Source organism: Ostreococcus tauri (assembly GCF_000214015.3).
Source record: "Ostreococcus tauri WGS project CAID00000000 data, contig chromosome 05, whole genome shotgun sequence".
NCBI lineage: Eukaryota > Viridiplantae > Chlorophyta > Mamiellophyceae > Mamiellales > Bathycoccaceae > Ostreococcus > Ostreococcus tauri.
In genome coordinates this window covers 599,238-613,654 of record NC_014430.2, presented here as the reverse complement: position 1 = coordinate 613,654, position 14,417 = coordinate 599,238, and the positions used below count along the sequence as shown (strand labels likewise).

Sequence of the window (14,417 nt, the reverse complement as noted above, 5' to 3'; positions counted from 1 at the left end):
CGCGTCGCGCGACATCGTTGGCCTCGACCGAGACGACCGCGCGCGCCCGTCGCGCGCGCGTGCCGTCGACGCGCCCGACGTCGGGACCACGCGTCGTCGAGGCGTCGGCGCCGCGGGGTCGTCTCGTCTCGGCCAATCGAAATCGAGCGTGTGCACCATCGCACCCGCACCGGCTCGATCGGTGCTCGATCGGTGCTCGATCGGTGCTCGATCGGTGCTCGATCGGTGCTCGATCGGTGCTCGATCGGTGCTCGATCGGTGCTCGATCGGTGCTCGATCGGTGCTCGATCGGTGCTCGATCGGTGCTCGACCGGTGCTCGATCGGTGCTCGATCGGTGCTCGATCGGTGCATGAAATCAAAGTCGACGTGAAACAATCACTCGTGGAATCAATCAAATCAATCCACCGCGTCGCCGCGCGCGAGGTCGACGGCCACGGTCGATCGGTCGCACTCGACGACGGGGGCGATCGAGCGTCGAGCTCGAGCGCACCGCGCGGGATGCTCGCGCGATCGATGATCTCCGCGACGCGGGCGAGCGTGGGGACGACGACGAGCGCGCGATCGGGTCGAGGGCGTCGAGCGGGCATCGGTCTCGTTCTCGGTTCGTCGTTCGCGCGATCGCGGGTTCGGGCTCGGAGCTCACCGGGGGAGAACTACAACCCACAGGTCGCCATGGACGCCGCGCGGGCGAGCGAGATACTCGGTTTGGGGCAGAACGCGACGAGCGACGAGCTCGTGAAGGCGCACCGAGAGATGCTCGACAAGTACGCGGAGGACGAAGCCAAGTGCGGAGAGGTAGAGCGAGCGTACGACGTTCTGCTGATGAAATCGTTCAACAGGCGAACGAAGGGTGATACGGTGGACAAAACGGTGAAGTACGCGGACGTGGTGCCGCCGATCGATAGGCTCGCGGCGGCGATGCCGGCGTGGACGAAGGAAGCGGGGAGTGCTCTGCCGCCGGCGCCGCGGTTCTCAGCGCCGTCGCAAGCGTCGCTGAGCCAAACCGGGGCGCTCTTCGGCGTAATCGCAGTCGTGACTTTAGTACAAGGATTCGCCCAGCCGCAAGGCATGGATAATCCGACGGGGTTGGAGATAGCCGCAGCGCTCGGCGCCACAGTGTGGTTCATGAACAAGAAACGAGTGTCTCTCGGTCGATCCGCCGCGCTGGCTTTCGGCTTCCTACTCGTTGGCTCTCTTTTTGGTGGTGCTGTTCAGGAATGGTTGCGCGTAGACATCGTCCCGTTCGCGGGAATCTCGTCGCCGTCGACGATCGTGTCCGAGTTTGGCATCTTGGCCCTCTTTTTCGCTGCGGCATGCTTCGACTAGGAAAGCGCGGCACTCTGTACTGTACACTTACCAGCCAGTGAACGAGCGCAAGCGTAATAGAATGAGTCACTGTAATACTTAAGCGCATACTGCATCAAACAACAAAATACTTGCGGATTGTAATCGTTGAGTTACAACAAACTGCTAATCGTACGCGAGGTACGAGACTTCTAAGTCTCGTATCGGTGGTTTCGCGACTGCTTTTTCCAAGTGTTCGAGAAGCTCCAACGTGCGCTCTTCGAGCTCGCGGCTGTCTTCTTCGGTCGGATCTGGATTGAACCGCACGAATTTGATTGGCACCCCGAGAGCGTTCTGAAGATCAGCCATCCTTGACTCCTCGTTAACGTAGCTTCTGCTTCCTCGTCTGTGACCAAACTCATCAACCTCGACGATGAGTCCCCACGTGAGTGCGCCTTCTTCAGGAGTTGCGGAGGAAATCTCCAGTAAAATATCTGGTTTAAAGTTAATTTTCTTACCGACGTTGAGTCGATGATTCAAACGCATCCCTCTAATGCTCCTTCGAGATGTTTCCGACGCGTCCTCTTGCCACCACTTCTCAATTTCGCTGAACACCAGTTGCTGCTTCTCCTCGTAGTTCGCGGACGCTCTGCCCCATTCGAAGGTCTCGATGCTCGGAGGTCTCTTATCGTCACCACCGATCCAGTCGATTTGCACTTGCGGCCTATCTCCTCGTCTCAACGAGTTGGCTTTGATGGTCCACGGCGAAGCCTTTGTGTGAGTGCCTCGCGCAAGCGCCGTTTTCGGTTCCCACTCAAATCCGATAGATGTGAGTGCGGCAATGCGCTCTTCGGATAACTTAGACCCACGCTTATACTTACGCTGAGTCCCGACCCATGATCCTAATTCTTTGTTATGGCGCCACGTTGCGGGTACGTTGCAGTGACCGTGAATGCGCTTGAACTCGATGAGTTCCATCAAGCGTGCGTCCCACGAGACGCGTTGCGTCATCTTGAGCGGTATACCGACGTCTCTCAACGCCTGAATTTTACCTTTGCTCAGTTTTCCTTCACGGAAACATCGCTGCTGATAAACTAACCAGGTACGCATGCCCGGATCGTACTGATTCGTCTTCCTCACTCTTCCGTCTGCGGCGACGATGGCCTTGAGCTCGCTCAGTCGAGTTACAAAGATTGTGTCGGTCTCAATTTGCTTCGCAGTCGCCGGTTCCCACACCACTCCGAGCTTCTCTAGTCCAATTGAAACATGGCGTTCCAGTTTACCGTTTCGCTTGAGCAGTCTCATGCGACGGAGCCATCGTTCGAGCGAACAGCCAGTCGGCACTTGAATGTGACCTTCTCTCTGTTTGAATGCCTGCAGCTCCTCCAAGCGCTTGAACGCGCGGGTTTGTGATGGCTCCCAGTCCAAGTCTAGAGCGTTCAGTGCCAGAATCATATCCTGCGAGAGCTCGTTTCGTCGTCGCATCGTCCGCATCTTTTTCACCCAGTTAGATAGAGACGTCCCGGACGGTGGCGTCGAGTGTCCTTTGTTCTCGTAGAAGCTAGCCAACTCCTGAAGCCTCTTCGCCCACTTAATCTTGTCAATTCCGGGCTTCTGGCGAGACGCTTTATCGAGTTCCTCAGCTGAATCAATCTCCGTGACGTCCATAATAGCACGCTGCCTCCGGTTAGGACGGTAGGTGAACACCGGATTGAATCTCCTGTGCTTGTCCGCGCCGGAAGATGCCGCCGGAGACTTGTCACTGTGAGCGGACGCACGCAGCGGCCGCAACGCGGTCACACGCCGGGTGCCAGCGGTCGATCCACGATTAACGGACACCACCGCCCTCTTGGATAGCATCGCGACGTCTAGAAGCGGCGATGCGAACATCTAGACACGATTCCAAAATGGCGCGAAAATCAAGTCGTCGAAACGAGTGACGTCGCAGACAGACGGGATCGGATTTACACGCTTCGGGCGCACGTGAGCATGCGATTCTAACGGTTTCTGTCGCCGATCACCTTCAAACGTAGTTCGTCGCGCGCGAGGCGGACTCTGTCGACGGCGAACAGTTTTCTTCAGTCACAGTTGCCGGCTCTCGTCAGCACTTGGCATGATCGTCAACAACCAGCTTTTAGGGGAGTCGACCAACGTTGATGGGTTCGACTGAAAACGGGCACAGACGCTGGACATAAATCAATGCGCCGCCGCACGACGGGGGACGGGCCCTAATAAACGCCTTAGTCGGTTCGCTGGATTCATCGACGGCTCGAGCCATTTATTTATATTTAAAATATTCAGCGTTCATGGAGACGCTCTGACTACGCCATATGGGCGAATATCGTCGTGAAAATGAGAGTGTATCAGCGTTATTGTATACCAAATGCGTCTGACATGCGATTACCGTCTACAAATCCATCTGAAGCGAACTGCTCACGTTTGAGAAATTAATTGCTCGGAACAATTTATTAACACGTCAGAGTCGTTTGATGTTCTCAAGTAACGTTTTGAGCTCTCTAAAGTGCTCTGAGGCCGTCAACGTACCATATCACCACGCATGATCGCAATCGTACGAGTGCCGATCGGTAATGCGCTCATGCAAATCTCCATCTTTGATTGAACAAACTGAAATTATTTAATTAATTGGAGCATCGAAATAAAAATCCAAGATCACGTGCACAATTCTGGGCTTCTCATGGAGTGAAGGATGTAAGTTTTCAAACCATCTATTTGTATCACTACCACGCGCGCGCATTGCAGTTCATGTCAGTGAAAAGTCATGACGAGCGCAAGTGAATTAATTCCATTTAATTTTAGCTCGGGTTCGTAGTCCGAGCGACACGCAGTACTCTGGTGTCTCGGATGCGTGCTACTTTGATCCAAATGTCGCACTGGGCGTCGTTGGTAATGATCTCGGCGAGTTGGGTCACCGTAACGCACGATTTGAGTCGGGACGTTCCACATTGTTCGCGATGCAATTAATAAATAAATTTGTATTTATACAGCGTTCAACACTCGAAATTCCGCTAGCCCCAAAGCGTACCGTAGGACGTGTACGCAAAAATAAGCAGGGCCACAGGTACGAGCACAAAGAGCGCCGCCACCAAACTCAAAATATTGAACGAACCGCCCTTGTACTCACTCCTGGGAAAACAAAAATTTATTTATTTGTCAGTCTTGAGCGCATTGTTTTGTGTGCGCAGATGTGAGAAGAGCGAATCGACACGCACCCGTCCCAATTTTCCGTATACAAATCTTTCCGATCCTTTCCGTTATTCGCTCGGCGGTTCGCGAACTGTCGACGTCCGATTTCGTCTGACACTGTCCTCTTCTCTCCCTCCATGGCTGTCCAGTCAGGTTCCTGCGCACAGGGAGATAACTGTTAGTTACGTCTTCGGCGTTCGCCCATCCAGCCGATCGTACCTTGTTCGCCTTGCTTCTGTTGAACAGGCTGACGATGATGCCTCGGCGGATCCCGTTCCCGCACGTGACCTCGCGAGGGCGAAGTCGTCGTCGTCCCGACGCCACGTCCGGGAGCTGAATGTCACGAGCGATAACAGTGCCTCTCATGACGACGTTCAACGCGCGCTTCGCAACAGCCAGCACGTTCGAACGCTCGACAGGGTACTGAGACTTTTCGTGAGTCGACCCCACGCCTCGGCGTGCGATTCGATCTGGTCGTTGCCGAGATCACGAATTTGACCTCGCGCTTGAATGTGCCGGCTTCGCCTCTCGAAACCGGCCGGAAATCAGTGGGCGGCTGGAAACAAACGTCTCCCACGTCATTCGTCGCGCGTCGCGCGTGGTGCTCAAAGATGGCGAGCGAGTACTTCTCCGCCTCGCGCGCGGACTGGTGCGCGTTGTGTAAGTGCTTCGTGCAGCCGCACGGGAACGCCAAGCGCATGCACGAGCGAAGCGAGAAGCACAAGAAGAATGTCGAGCAAAAGCTAAAAGATATCAGACAGAAGGAGGTTAACGAGAAGAAGGAGAGCGATAAATTGAAGAAAGATATGGCAGAGATCGAGGCAAAGGCGACGGAGGCGTACGCCGCGGATCTCGTCGCGGCGGGCAGACTATCGGAAGCGGCAGCTCTGCAGGCAAAGCCAGTCACGGCGGCGGCTCGCTTGAAAGAGCAGGAGACAAACGCGAAGAAGGAGTTGGAGACGGCACTCGAGCGAGAGATGCACGCGCGCGAGGAAGAAGAGTACCGCGCGGCGCAAGTCCTGGGAGCCTGGAAGTTTGACGATCGGTCCAAGTATTACTGGCATGCAAAGTCGTCATGTTACTTTGATCCAAAGACAAAGATGTACTTCAACAACACGACCAAGGCGTGGTCAAAAGGTGCTCCCGAAAGTGCACCGCCGCCCCCCTCCGAAGCTGCAACGGTAGCACAACCGAGTGGTCAGTACGCTCTCAACCCGTACGCTCGAGGCGTCGTGGCGCCTGCAGCATCGTCGGAGAAGCAAGATAATCCAAAGCCAACGGCACAACAGGCAATTGCAGCAGCCATGGCACTTAACCAGAGACCCGCAGCGCGCACGTCGTCGATGGTATCTGCTACTTCCACGGTGCCGAATAATTCTGAAGAGCCGAGTGTGAACCGAACGACCACAACTAGCATGTTCAACCTGGGTTTTGGCGCAAACCATCCCAAATTTGAGGCGGCTAAGGCGAAGACACAAACCGGAGCTGCACGTGCGTTCGCTGCGACTGGTGGTCGGAGTTTTAAAGCACAACTCATAGAAGATTATAACACATCGTTGTCGGGCGCTGATGCGAGTAAGAAGCGTCCTGCAACGGCGATGAGTACGAAGAATGCAAAGCTTGCAAAGGATGAAGCAGAAGCTCTCAAGCGCCGCGAAGCTGCTCGCGCGCGGGTGGAGGCCAGGACGAAGAAGGCATACGGATTGGGATAGCCGAAAATCGTGTATGGAATAGAAAAATGTCTAGGAGAATCTACTACACGTTTTATTCGAAGTCTTTGAACAGATCTTTCACGTCTTTGCGGAAAGCGCTAATCGCCTTCGCGTCGACAACCATGCAGCAACGATGAGGGCGGAAATCAGCGATGTCATTCTCCTCGTTCTGTTTACCGCGCCAGAAAAACGCCGATTTAGAGTGTTCGAGCAAGATCTCCTCCTCCAATCGCGGGAAGATTCGCTGTTTTTTTGGTTGTCCCTTCTTGCGCTTCTTCCCAACTTGCTCTACATCCTCAGTGTCCTCCTCAAACAAAGTGCTCACCAAAATGTAGTTTTTAAACTCATACGACTTTCTCAACTCAGCCGTCTTCTCGTCCTTTGCTGCCCAACCGATTTCGTCAAAAACGCCCTCGATTAAAGGCTGTCCAGCATCCTGCGGCACGTTGATGATGCGCTCGTTTATGAGCAAACCGGTGGCGTCGTCATTCAAAATCTTTTCGAATGCTTTCTTCTCTTTTGCAGGGACCTTACCCAAGAGGTATTTCTTGATATCTTTCACGCACTTTTCTCCCTTGTAATACGCCAGGCTCACCACCGAGGTCATGCCCAGGACGTTTTCTGAGTCATCCTCTGTCTTCATGACGGTGCCGACGGCGTTTTGTCTGATGAGCAAGTCGCACAGGTCCGAGCACGCGTACTCATCGCCGTCGCAGTAACCGGTCAAGAGCGCCTTTAATCCGTGAAAATCTTCCTCTTGCGCGTCGCAAAAGTCAAAGTTTACCTACGTGAGAGACGCGCGCGCGGTCAGTCGACGTTTCTCTCGCGGGGCGTCTCCGCCGATCCCTTCACCGTCCTCCTCACCCCCCTTCTCCTCCTTCGCCTCACGCGTCGCTCGCTCACCGTAATCACGTCCTCATCATCGCTCTCGCCGTCCAGGTCTTCTTCATCCTCATCTTCCTCGTCGTCGGACTCCCTGTGGTCGTACTCCTCCGCAGCCGCCACCTCGCTCGTCGTCCGCCTCGTCCGCGTCGTCGTCTTCCCCATGTCGCGCTCGAAGGATCGCGCGGTCGAGATCGTCTCTCGCTCCCACGCGCACGCGTCTACGCACGCGTCGCGACGCGCGTCACCCTCCGCGGCGCGGTGTGCCCACGCGCGTCGTGGGCGTTCGTCCTCGGCCTCGGTCGATTCGTCGTGGACGATTCGCCATGGGCGATGACTCGATGGGTGGAGATTCATTCGTCGAGGCCGCGCACACGTCACCACGCGCTTGGGGTCTCGGTGCGGCGAGCGTTCGACGCGCGGCGTGCGTCGTCGTCGACCGAGCGCGGGAGAGCGGCGGATGTCGCACCGAGCGAGCGCGCTGCGAGAAATTCAACGAGAGATTCAAAGTCACCTGTCGCGCGTGCGATTGAGCGAGAGCGATGGGTCGAGCGAAAGCGATGCAGACGATGGTGAGGGGTCGACGAGGACGAGATACGATGAGAAAGATTTAAATACTGCGCGTCGACGAGCGAGCGCGTCGTCGGTGTCGTCGTGGGAGGAAGAGGTGAGCTCGAGGAGCGAGAACGCGCGCGCGCGCGGAGCGAGTCAGAGGGGCGTTGACCGAGGGAACGCGTCGACGACAAAGGGTAATTTCAGAGTTCGCGTCGACGCGGGGATGGAGGTTCGATTGCGAAGGGCGGAGCTGAGAAAGGTGGACGTTGAACTCAAACTGGCGAAGAGCTTTGAGCAGGTTGAGCTCGCCCGGCGCGCGCTCGAGGAGGCGGTGAACATTCATAAAATGTACGAGCTCGAGTTTGAAGAGGCGAGCGAAGAATTCGAGAGAGAGCAAGAACTCGTATACGAGGAGCTTGATAGAAGAGAGCGAGAATCTAGGGCGGAGCAGATGGCGGCTGCGCAGGCGGCCGCGGTGGTGCGCGCTGAGGAACATCGCCGCGAAGCCGACGCGTCGTTCAAGCGCGGGAATATGAGCGAGGCAGAGCAGTTTTATTCGCACGCCATCGCAGAGCTCGAGGTGAGTGGAATAGTTTTAGTCGAACCGTCGCATCTTTGGTTGCGAGTGAATCGGGCGACGGTGTTGTTCATGCTAGGTCACGTCCACGAGGCGCTCGCGGAGTGCGAACTCGTGCTCAAAGTTGACTCTGGGCATATTCGAGCACTCTTGCGCGCCGCGCAGTGTTGTCTGAATCTCAGCGAGCTTCAGCGTGCGCAGCGATACTTAGAATTCGTGTCACTTTCGCCGAACGCCCAGCCGTCGGAATTAAAGGAGGCTCTGGCCCAGAAGAGCGCGCTGAACCGAGCATTTGTGGAACAGCACAAGGTATCTGGGAACGAGTCATATAGGAATAAGGATTATGTTGGAGCAAGGGACTCTTATTCAAGCGCGCTCGATTATTTAGACGCAATGCATCTATCAGATTCGATCAAAGTCAAGGTGGGCCTGCTCACGAACAGAGCAGCTGCACTGATGATGCTAGGCAATCCTCTTCAAGCGATGGAGGACTGTCACGAGACTTTGGCGCTCGATCCATTGCACATCAAGGCGCAGGTTCGACTTTCACGATGTTTGCTGCTACTCGGACAATTTGAAGAGGCCTGCACGGAAGCTCGCGAGGTTTTTAACAAAGACGCGTCTACATCGGAGCAAAAGTCTGAAGCAAAGCAGGTTATTGATGATGTGCAGTCGACACAACAGTTGATTGACACTCACAGCAAGCTGCTCGTCAAGATGGAAGAGACTGGTCATGAGGAGAGTGTCGACGATTTAGAACGTACTTTGCGTGCGCTTGATGAAGTGAGCGTAATTTGCCCACATGCAGCAATAGTCAAGACTCTCAGAGCCGAAGCTCTGAGGCTCAAGCGAGACACTTACGCTGCATCGCAACTTGTTTGTCGCCTTGGCGATTTGGATGTCCGTGGGCTGTGCGTGAGAGCGAGGATTGCATTCGATTTAGCTAACGTCTCTGATTGCTTGGAAAGTTTGCAACCACTGATCCCAGCGCTCGAACTTTATGCTGGAAGGGAGGCGTCACATTTGATAGCACTGGATGGGTCGCAACCACCTGAAGAAGTGATCAAGCAAATTCCAAACCCAGCATCGTTGCTTCAAATATTGGAGCAAGTCTCTCAAATAAGCGAACTGAAAGACGCAGGAAAAGTGGCTTACATTCGTGGAGATTATGCACAGGCTGAATCGCTTTACTTCGACGCTCTGAAGCTGTGCAAAGATTCAGATCTGCTTCAAGCGCTCTTCTTGTCCAACATTTGCGCGTGCGCGCATGCCATGGAAGATTATATCAACGCCTTGGCTTCAGCAGGTGCGGCGTGTGCCTTGGCTCCGAAGTATGCAAAAGCGCATGCGCGCTTAGCGGCGATTTACACGGAGCTCGATATGGTCAATGAAGCGCAGCAGATCTATGAATGTTTACTTGACATGGATTTATCCCACGATGAGCGAGAGAAGGTGCACACCTATTTGGTCACGATCAGAGATCGAGTAAAAGCTGAATTGCCCGCCAATTGGCGCAAATTACTCGGTGTCGGCGCCAAGCCGTCGAAAGATGAGCTGAAAAAGAAGTATAGACAGCTCGCACTTAGTCATCATCCAGACAAGGTGGTTCGAGGCGGTTCATCCGAAAGTCTCATCAATGCGCGTGCAGCTGTGTCAAGTAGACTCTTCAACCTGATCAATGATGCGTATAACGTTCTGAGTGATGACAACTTCGTTATCAAATGGGAAAATGCTCGAGTACGAGCGCAATATAAATGTTCGCATCCTTGCCAAGATTCAGTTTGGAGGCGCGCGCCGTTTGCAGAAGCGAATTCGACTAGATTCTAATATCAATTACTTGCTGTAGCCTAAATGTACGTGAAAGTCGTTCCGTTGTATGACTTGATCGTTGATCCTGAAATCGACACCCCGAACTCCACAGTCCCCGGACCCTGTGCTGGAGAAACGCATTCAATTTCTGTGCCGTCGGTCGAGTCGCTCCACCACTGCGACAAACGAGAAAGAGAGGCCTTGCCAATCGCCCCGTATCCGTCCCCTCCTCGACTTTGCACTGATATTGTGCCAAATAAACACGTTGTATAACCTTCGGGGACCCATTTTGCGATGCTCACGTGAACAGTGTTACCACCTTGTTGCCATCCGTCTGTCGCGTCAGCCTCCAAAATATCTCCACGAGTGGTTACGTAGTGCGATATAGCCGTCACATTTGGATTATCATCGCCGGTGCTCGTCGTCACCGCCACTAATTGCTCTTCGACCTCATAATCAGTGACTGGAACTATAGTACCGCAACGAATCAGCGCCGTCGAGACCACCTGAGCATCCACTGAAACTGCTCCAAACTTGCACTTGACGTCTGGGCCAATCGGTAAATGCGTCCCGGTCAATGTGATGACGGTTCCACTCCAACCGACCCACGGCGAGACCTCTGTGATCATCGGGTTTGGTGGCGTAAGAGATGCACTCACGTAAGGATCGTTACCCATCGTCTCCTTCACGTCTGACTGCGTAGTTCCCACGGTCGTGTACGTGAATGTGAGCGCTGCAAATCCGATGCCAAGCGGAGGCACACTCACAGGAACAATCCCAGCAACGTGAGCCGGAGTCGTACACTGTAGCTCACCTGCTGCAGACACCCCTACGACACCACTCGCCGAGACGGGGTAGATGGTACCAAACCTGCAACTTGGCACGTTTGCGCCGAAACCCTTTATGGTCGCGGAATCAACCAACACCACAAGATCGCCCCCTGCCTCCGTACCGTTGACTGGTGATATTGACGTGACATTCATCTTCTTTTCGTACCTCAAGCGCGTGCCCGCTAGACTGGTACACTGACCCACGAGAAACTCATTTTCCGTACAAATACTTACCAAAACCTCGAAGCCACTTTCTGCTGCCGGCACCAACGTGTCCATATCGGGTACCTCGCACTTAAGCATCGCAGCTGACAACTTCGTCGCTGTGGAAACATATACCGATCCACCGCTCTGCGCGGCTCGAATAAAAGAACATAAATAACCCCCGAATTCCGCGCTTCCACCGAGCAGAGAGCCGTCGGACGTCGTCACATGGATCACGTCCTCGGCATAAACCCAGTTCGCCCCGGTTGGAAGGAAAACGTCTACAGACGGCGTTGCAACTCGCACTTCAATCTCCACGTAGTTACCTGCAGCTTCATCAATGAACGCTGTGTTATTCATACTCGTCGTTGCAAAGACAACTGCCATGGTGGCGAATCCGATGCCGGTTTCAGGTGCTTCGCACTTGAGCACTCCGTCGTTGGCATCTACGGCAAGAGAAGTCTTCACCTTGTCTCCACCACTCGTCACAAAGACACATTCTGCGGAATACGAATAGTTCAGAGCTGATTCCAGATAAACACTGAGGTATCCACCGGTTTGTGGAAGCGCCGGAGGACTGACAGAGGTCACGACAATATCAGGGACATATTGAAACTCCACCGCCGACTCCTCGTCAATCCCAACAGTAACGTTCTGCGAAACATGGGCAGGTGAAGTGCAAGCCACCCCGCCTCCCGGCACATGTATCGCTGAAGTCACTATGGTTCCAAATCTACAGGACGGTGTATAGTACGAGGCGGTCGGAATAGTTTCTCCACTCAGTTTTAAGACGGTCCTAGTACCTCCACTGGTTGCCCCCACACTTGGTGTGATGCTAGCCAAATTGCTTGCGATCGGCACCCACGCGATTGACGACACTCCCGCCGCGCTCGTCAGCACGTTAAAAGTCACCCCCAAAACAATTGTGTGCGCCGAAGTTGAAGATCCCAAGGGGAGATCGTCATAAAGAGGTATGATACATCGCAAGAGAGCACTCGAAATAACGTACGCATCAGAAGATGTTCCATCGAAAGTGCACTTTGTCGGTGACCATTCATTCTTCAAGTTCTGTCCAGAAAACGTCGCAATCGTCGCCTCTCTAAGGAATCCTGGTACCACTGACGTCACTTGGGGCGGAGATACGACTTGGAACTGCGCCCCGGGGTGCCGTACCACACCCTGCAGTACTGCATGGAAGCCATATGTCAATGTTTCGAGCGCAACTGTCTCGCTAGGCTCCGTGGGGAAGTCACACTTACTCTTGCTTTGACCCGTTACCAACACAGGCAGTAACACAGGGAGCGTCTCTGGGTTCAACGTCTTGCATATTCGTGCCGCAATCGATCGAGAGCCAGCTATTAAAGCGTCTCCATAAAATTCTATGAGGGTTGAAGAATCAGCTGGCGAACTTCGCATAGCGCTCCCGATCTCAGGAATAATGTGGTCAATGGTTTCACCCTCTAAGACAGAGAATGTCGTGAACCATCCCGTCTGCGACGAGTTCGTAGGGAACATTCTCTGAGAATACATATCCATGACGCTCAGTGATACATCACCCTTGACGACGTTGGGTGTCGTGCACTTCAGCGCTCGAGTACTCACGAGCGTTGCTTCAACCCAAATACCATTAAACCAACATCCAATCCGCACCGGACTCGCTGTGAATGATGCGCTTGCGCCGTTAAAGGACGCCAAATTCGAGGCCTGAATCGTGACATCGCTCCCAATCGCCGAGGTGGACTCCACCGGACCGTCGATTATGGGTGCAACTTGATAATCAACACCGGCTGTGGTGCCACCAACGGCATGCGCCGGCGTGAGACTAAGGTCCACCGTGCCCGTGCTCTCGCTCGATGCGCGCGTCTCGCACGTCGCCAGGGCGGACGACACAAATCTAAACCCTGAGGTAAGAGATGATTCCACGAACGTACACTGCATCCCGGGGCGGAAATGCTGTCCTGTGAGTCGCAGAGTCTCGCCGCCGCTCTTGTACACGTATTCCGGATTTACCCACGTCAACTTCCACGGCTTCACAAACTCGAAGGAGACGTCTAGTGATTTCGAGACCACGACATCGTCCGCGCCGGGAACGTATCTTCTGTTCGTATACTGCGCTATTCCCACCGCGACGAAGCCCGCAAGGGCGCTCGTCACGTTTGGACACTCAATCTTCTCTGACGTGCTCGAGCTCGCATCTTTGTCCACGACCACCTCGCCGAACCTACACCCTAACGGCGGTAGATACGCCTGCGCGTACCCTGACCCGTGTATCTCGACCTTGGTCGACGCGTACACCACACCCGCGTCCGGAATCACGTGAAATCCCGCACCCATCCCGCGTTCGGCGCGCCCGCGCGCGAGCCCCGTCGCTCGCCCGCGCGCGCGTCGCTCGAGAAGAGGGCGCGCATGCGCGCGCGCGCGTCGACGGGCCCAGCGCGCGCGTCGTCGAATGATGCCGTTCGACCAGTCATGACTCGTCACACGAGGGACTCCACGCCCGAGATCCCATCGCATCGTCCCACGCGCGCGAGGGCGCGACGCCGACGCCGCGCGCGCGCGTCGCCCGCGTTCGGGACGGCGACGACCGCGCGCGCGATGTCCGTCATCTTGAGAGCCACGAGCGGGAGTTTTGTGCGTTTTCATCGGCGATTCGTCGAGGCGTGGACGGCGCGCGCGACGCGACGACGCCGAGCGAGCGCCGCGCGCGCGCGAGCGAGATCGAGAGCGCCGTCGCGGAGTGCGAGGCGTTGATTCGTCGCATGGATCTCGAGGCGCGATCGGTCGGTGACGCGAGCGCGAAGACGACGATGTTGAGCAAGCTGCGGGATTATAAGAGCGAGCTGGCGACGCGAAAGCGCGAGGCGCGAGAGGCGAGCGCGGGCGAGGGAGCGGAAGACGCCAGGGATGCGCTGTTGGGGGCGGCCGAACGTGGGCTCGGAGGAGTGGGCTCGATGGAGGACGGGACGGCGAACGGGGAACGGGAGATGGAGACGACGGAGCGCCTGGCGCGGACGGGGGAGCGGATTCGGGAGAGTCAGCGCTCGCTCGCGGAGACGGAGGATTTGGGCGTGAGCATCCTGCAAGATTTACAGGGACAACGCGAAACAATTCAACGAAGCCGTGAGGCGCTGCACGGCGCCGACGACACCATCGCGCGGTCGAGGAAGATTCTCAGTAGCATGAGTCGACGCGCGACGGCGAACAAGGTGTACTTTTACGGCGTCGCCGGCGTCTTGACCGTGGCCATTCTCATCATCATCTTCCACAGACTCGCGTAGACGTGATGCAGTAAAATAATTCATGCACCTCGACGAATCATTCGCGTCTCGCTCGCGGCCGCTCGATGTCGTTCATTACAA

The 14,417-nt window shown here is 55.4% G+C and overlaps 8 protein-coding genes across 8 annotated transcripts; 4 read left to right on the top strand and 4 right to left on the bottom strand.

Moving 5' to 3' along the window:
- Nucleotides 1-514: 514 nt before the first annotated feature.
- On the top strand, nucleotides 515-1,327 carry OT_ostta05g03710 (Protein of unknown function DUF3353; the record flags this gene model as incomplete). Its single annotated transcript, XM_003079428.2, has 1 exon — nucleotides 515-1,327. One exon carries the CDS (start codon nucleotides 515-517, stop codon nucleotides 1,325-1,327), a length of 813 nt encoding a protein of 270 aa, XP_003079476.2.
- Nucleotides 1,328-1,471: 144 nt separating this feature from the next.
- OT_ostta05g03700 (Helicase-associated) lies at nucleotides 1,472-2,953 on the bottom strand (the record flags this gene model as incomplete). The annotated part of the gene is made up of 1 exon (XM_003079427.2): nucleotides 1,472-2,953. One exon carries the CDS (start codon nucleotides 2,951-2,953, stop codon nucleotides 1,472-1,474), a length of 1,482 nt encoding a protein of 493 aa, XP_003079475.2.
- Nucleotides 2,954-4,311: 1,358 nt separating this feature from the next.
- OT_ostta05g03690 (unnamed product) lies at nucleotides 4,312-4,855 on the bottom strand (the record flags this gene model as incomplete). The annotated part of the gene is made up of 3 exons (XM_022984324.1): nucleotides 4,312-4,429; nucleotides 4,516-4,646; nucleotides 4,709-4,855. 3 exons carry the CDS (start codon nucleotides 4,853-4,855, stop codon nucleotides 4,312-4,314), a joined length of 396 nt encoding a protein of 131 aa, XP_022839067.1.
- A 245-nt stretch (nucleotides 4,856-5,100) lies between these two features.
- OT_ostta05g03680 (unnamed product) lies at nucleotides 5,101-6,201 on the top strand (the record flags this gene model as incomplete). The annotated part of the gene is made up of 1 exon (XM_022984323.1): nucleotides 5,101-6,201. One exon carries the CDS (start codon nucleotides 5,101-5,103, stop codon nucleotides 6,199-6,201), a length of 1,101 nt encoding a protein of 366 aa, XP_022839066.1.
- A 52-nt stretch (nucleotides 6,202-6,253) lies between these two features.
- On the bottom strand, nucleotides 6,254-7,248 carry OT_ostta05g03670 (BCP1 family; the record flags this gene model as incomplete). The annotated part of the gene is made up of 2 exons (XM_022984322.1): nucleotides 6,254-6,985; nucleotides 7,105-7,248. The coding sequence occupies 2 exons, from the start codon at nucleotides 7,246-7,248 to the stop codon at nucleotides 6,254-6,256; spliced, it is 876 nt and encodes a 291-aa protein (XP_022839065.1).
- A 295-nt stretch (nucleotides 7,249-7,543) lies between these two features.
- OT_ostta05g03660 (Tetratricopeptide repeat) lies at nucleotides 7,544-10,042 on the top strand (the record flags this gene model as incomplete). The annotated part of the gene is made up of 1 exon (XM_003079424.1): nucleotides 7,544-10,042. One exon carries the CDS (start codon nucleotides 7,544-7,546, stop codon nucleotides 10,040-10,042), a length of 2,499 nt encoding a protein of 832 aa, XP_003079472.1.
- A 20-nt stretch (nucleotides 10,043-10,062) lies between these two features.
- OT_ostta05g03650 (Immunoglobulin-like fold) lies at nucleotides 10,063-13,392 on the bottom strand (the record flags this gene model as incomplete). Its single annotated transcript, XM_003079423.2, has 1 exon — nucleotides 10,063-13,392. The coding sequence occupies one exon, from the start codon at nucleotides 13,390-13,392 to the stop codon at nucleotides 10,063-10,065; it is 3,330 nt and encodes a 1,109-aa protein (XP_003079471.2).
- Nucleotides 13,393-13,817: 425 nt separating this feature from the next.
- OT_ostta05g03640 (t-SNARE) lies at nucleotides 13,818-14,336 on the top strand (the record flags this gene model as incomplete). The annotated part of the gene is made up of 1 exon (XM_003078701.2): nucleotides 13,818-14,336. The coding sequence occupies one exon, from the start codon at nucleotides 13,818-13,820 to the stop codon at nucleotides 14,334-14,336; it is 519 nt and encodes a 172-aa protein (XP_003078749.2).
- Between the last annotated feature and the right edge of the window lie 81 nt (nucleotides 14,337-14,417).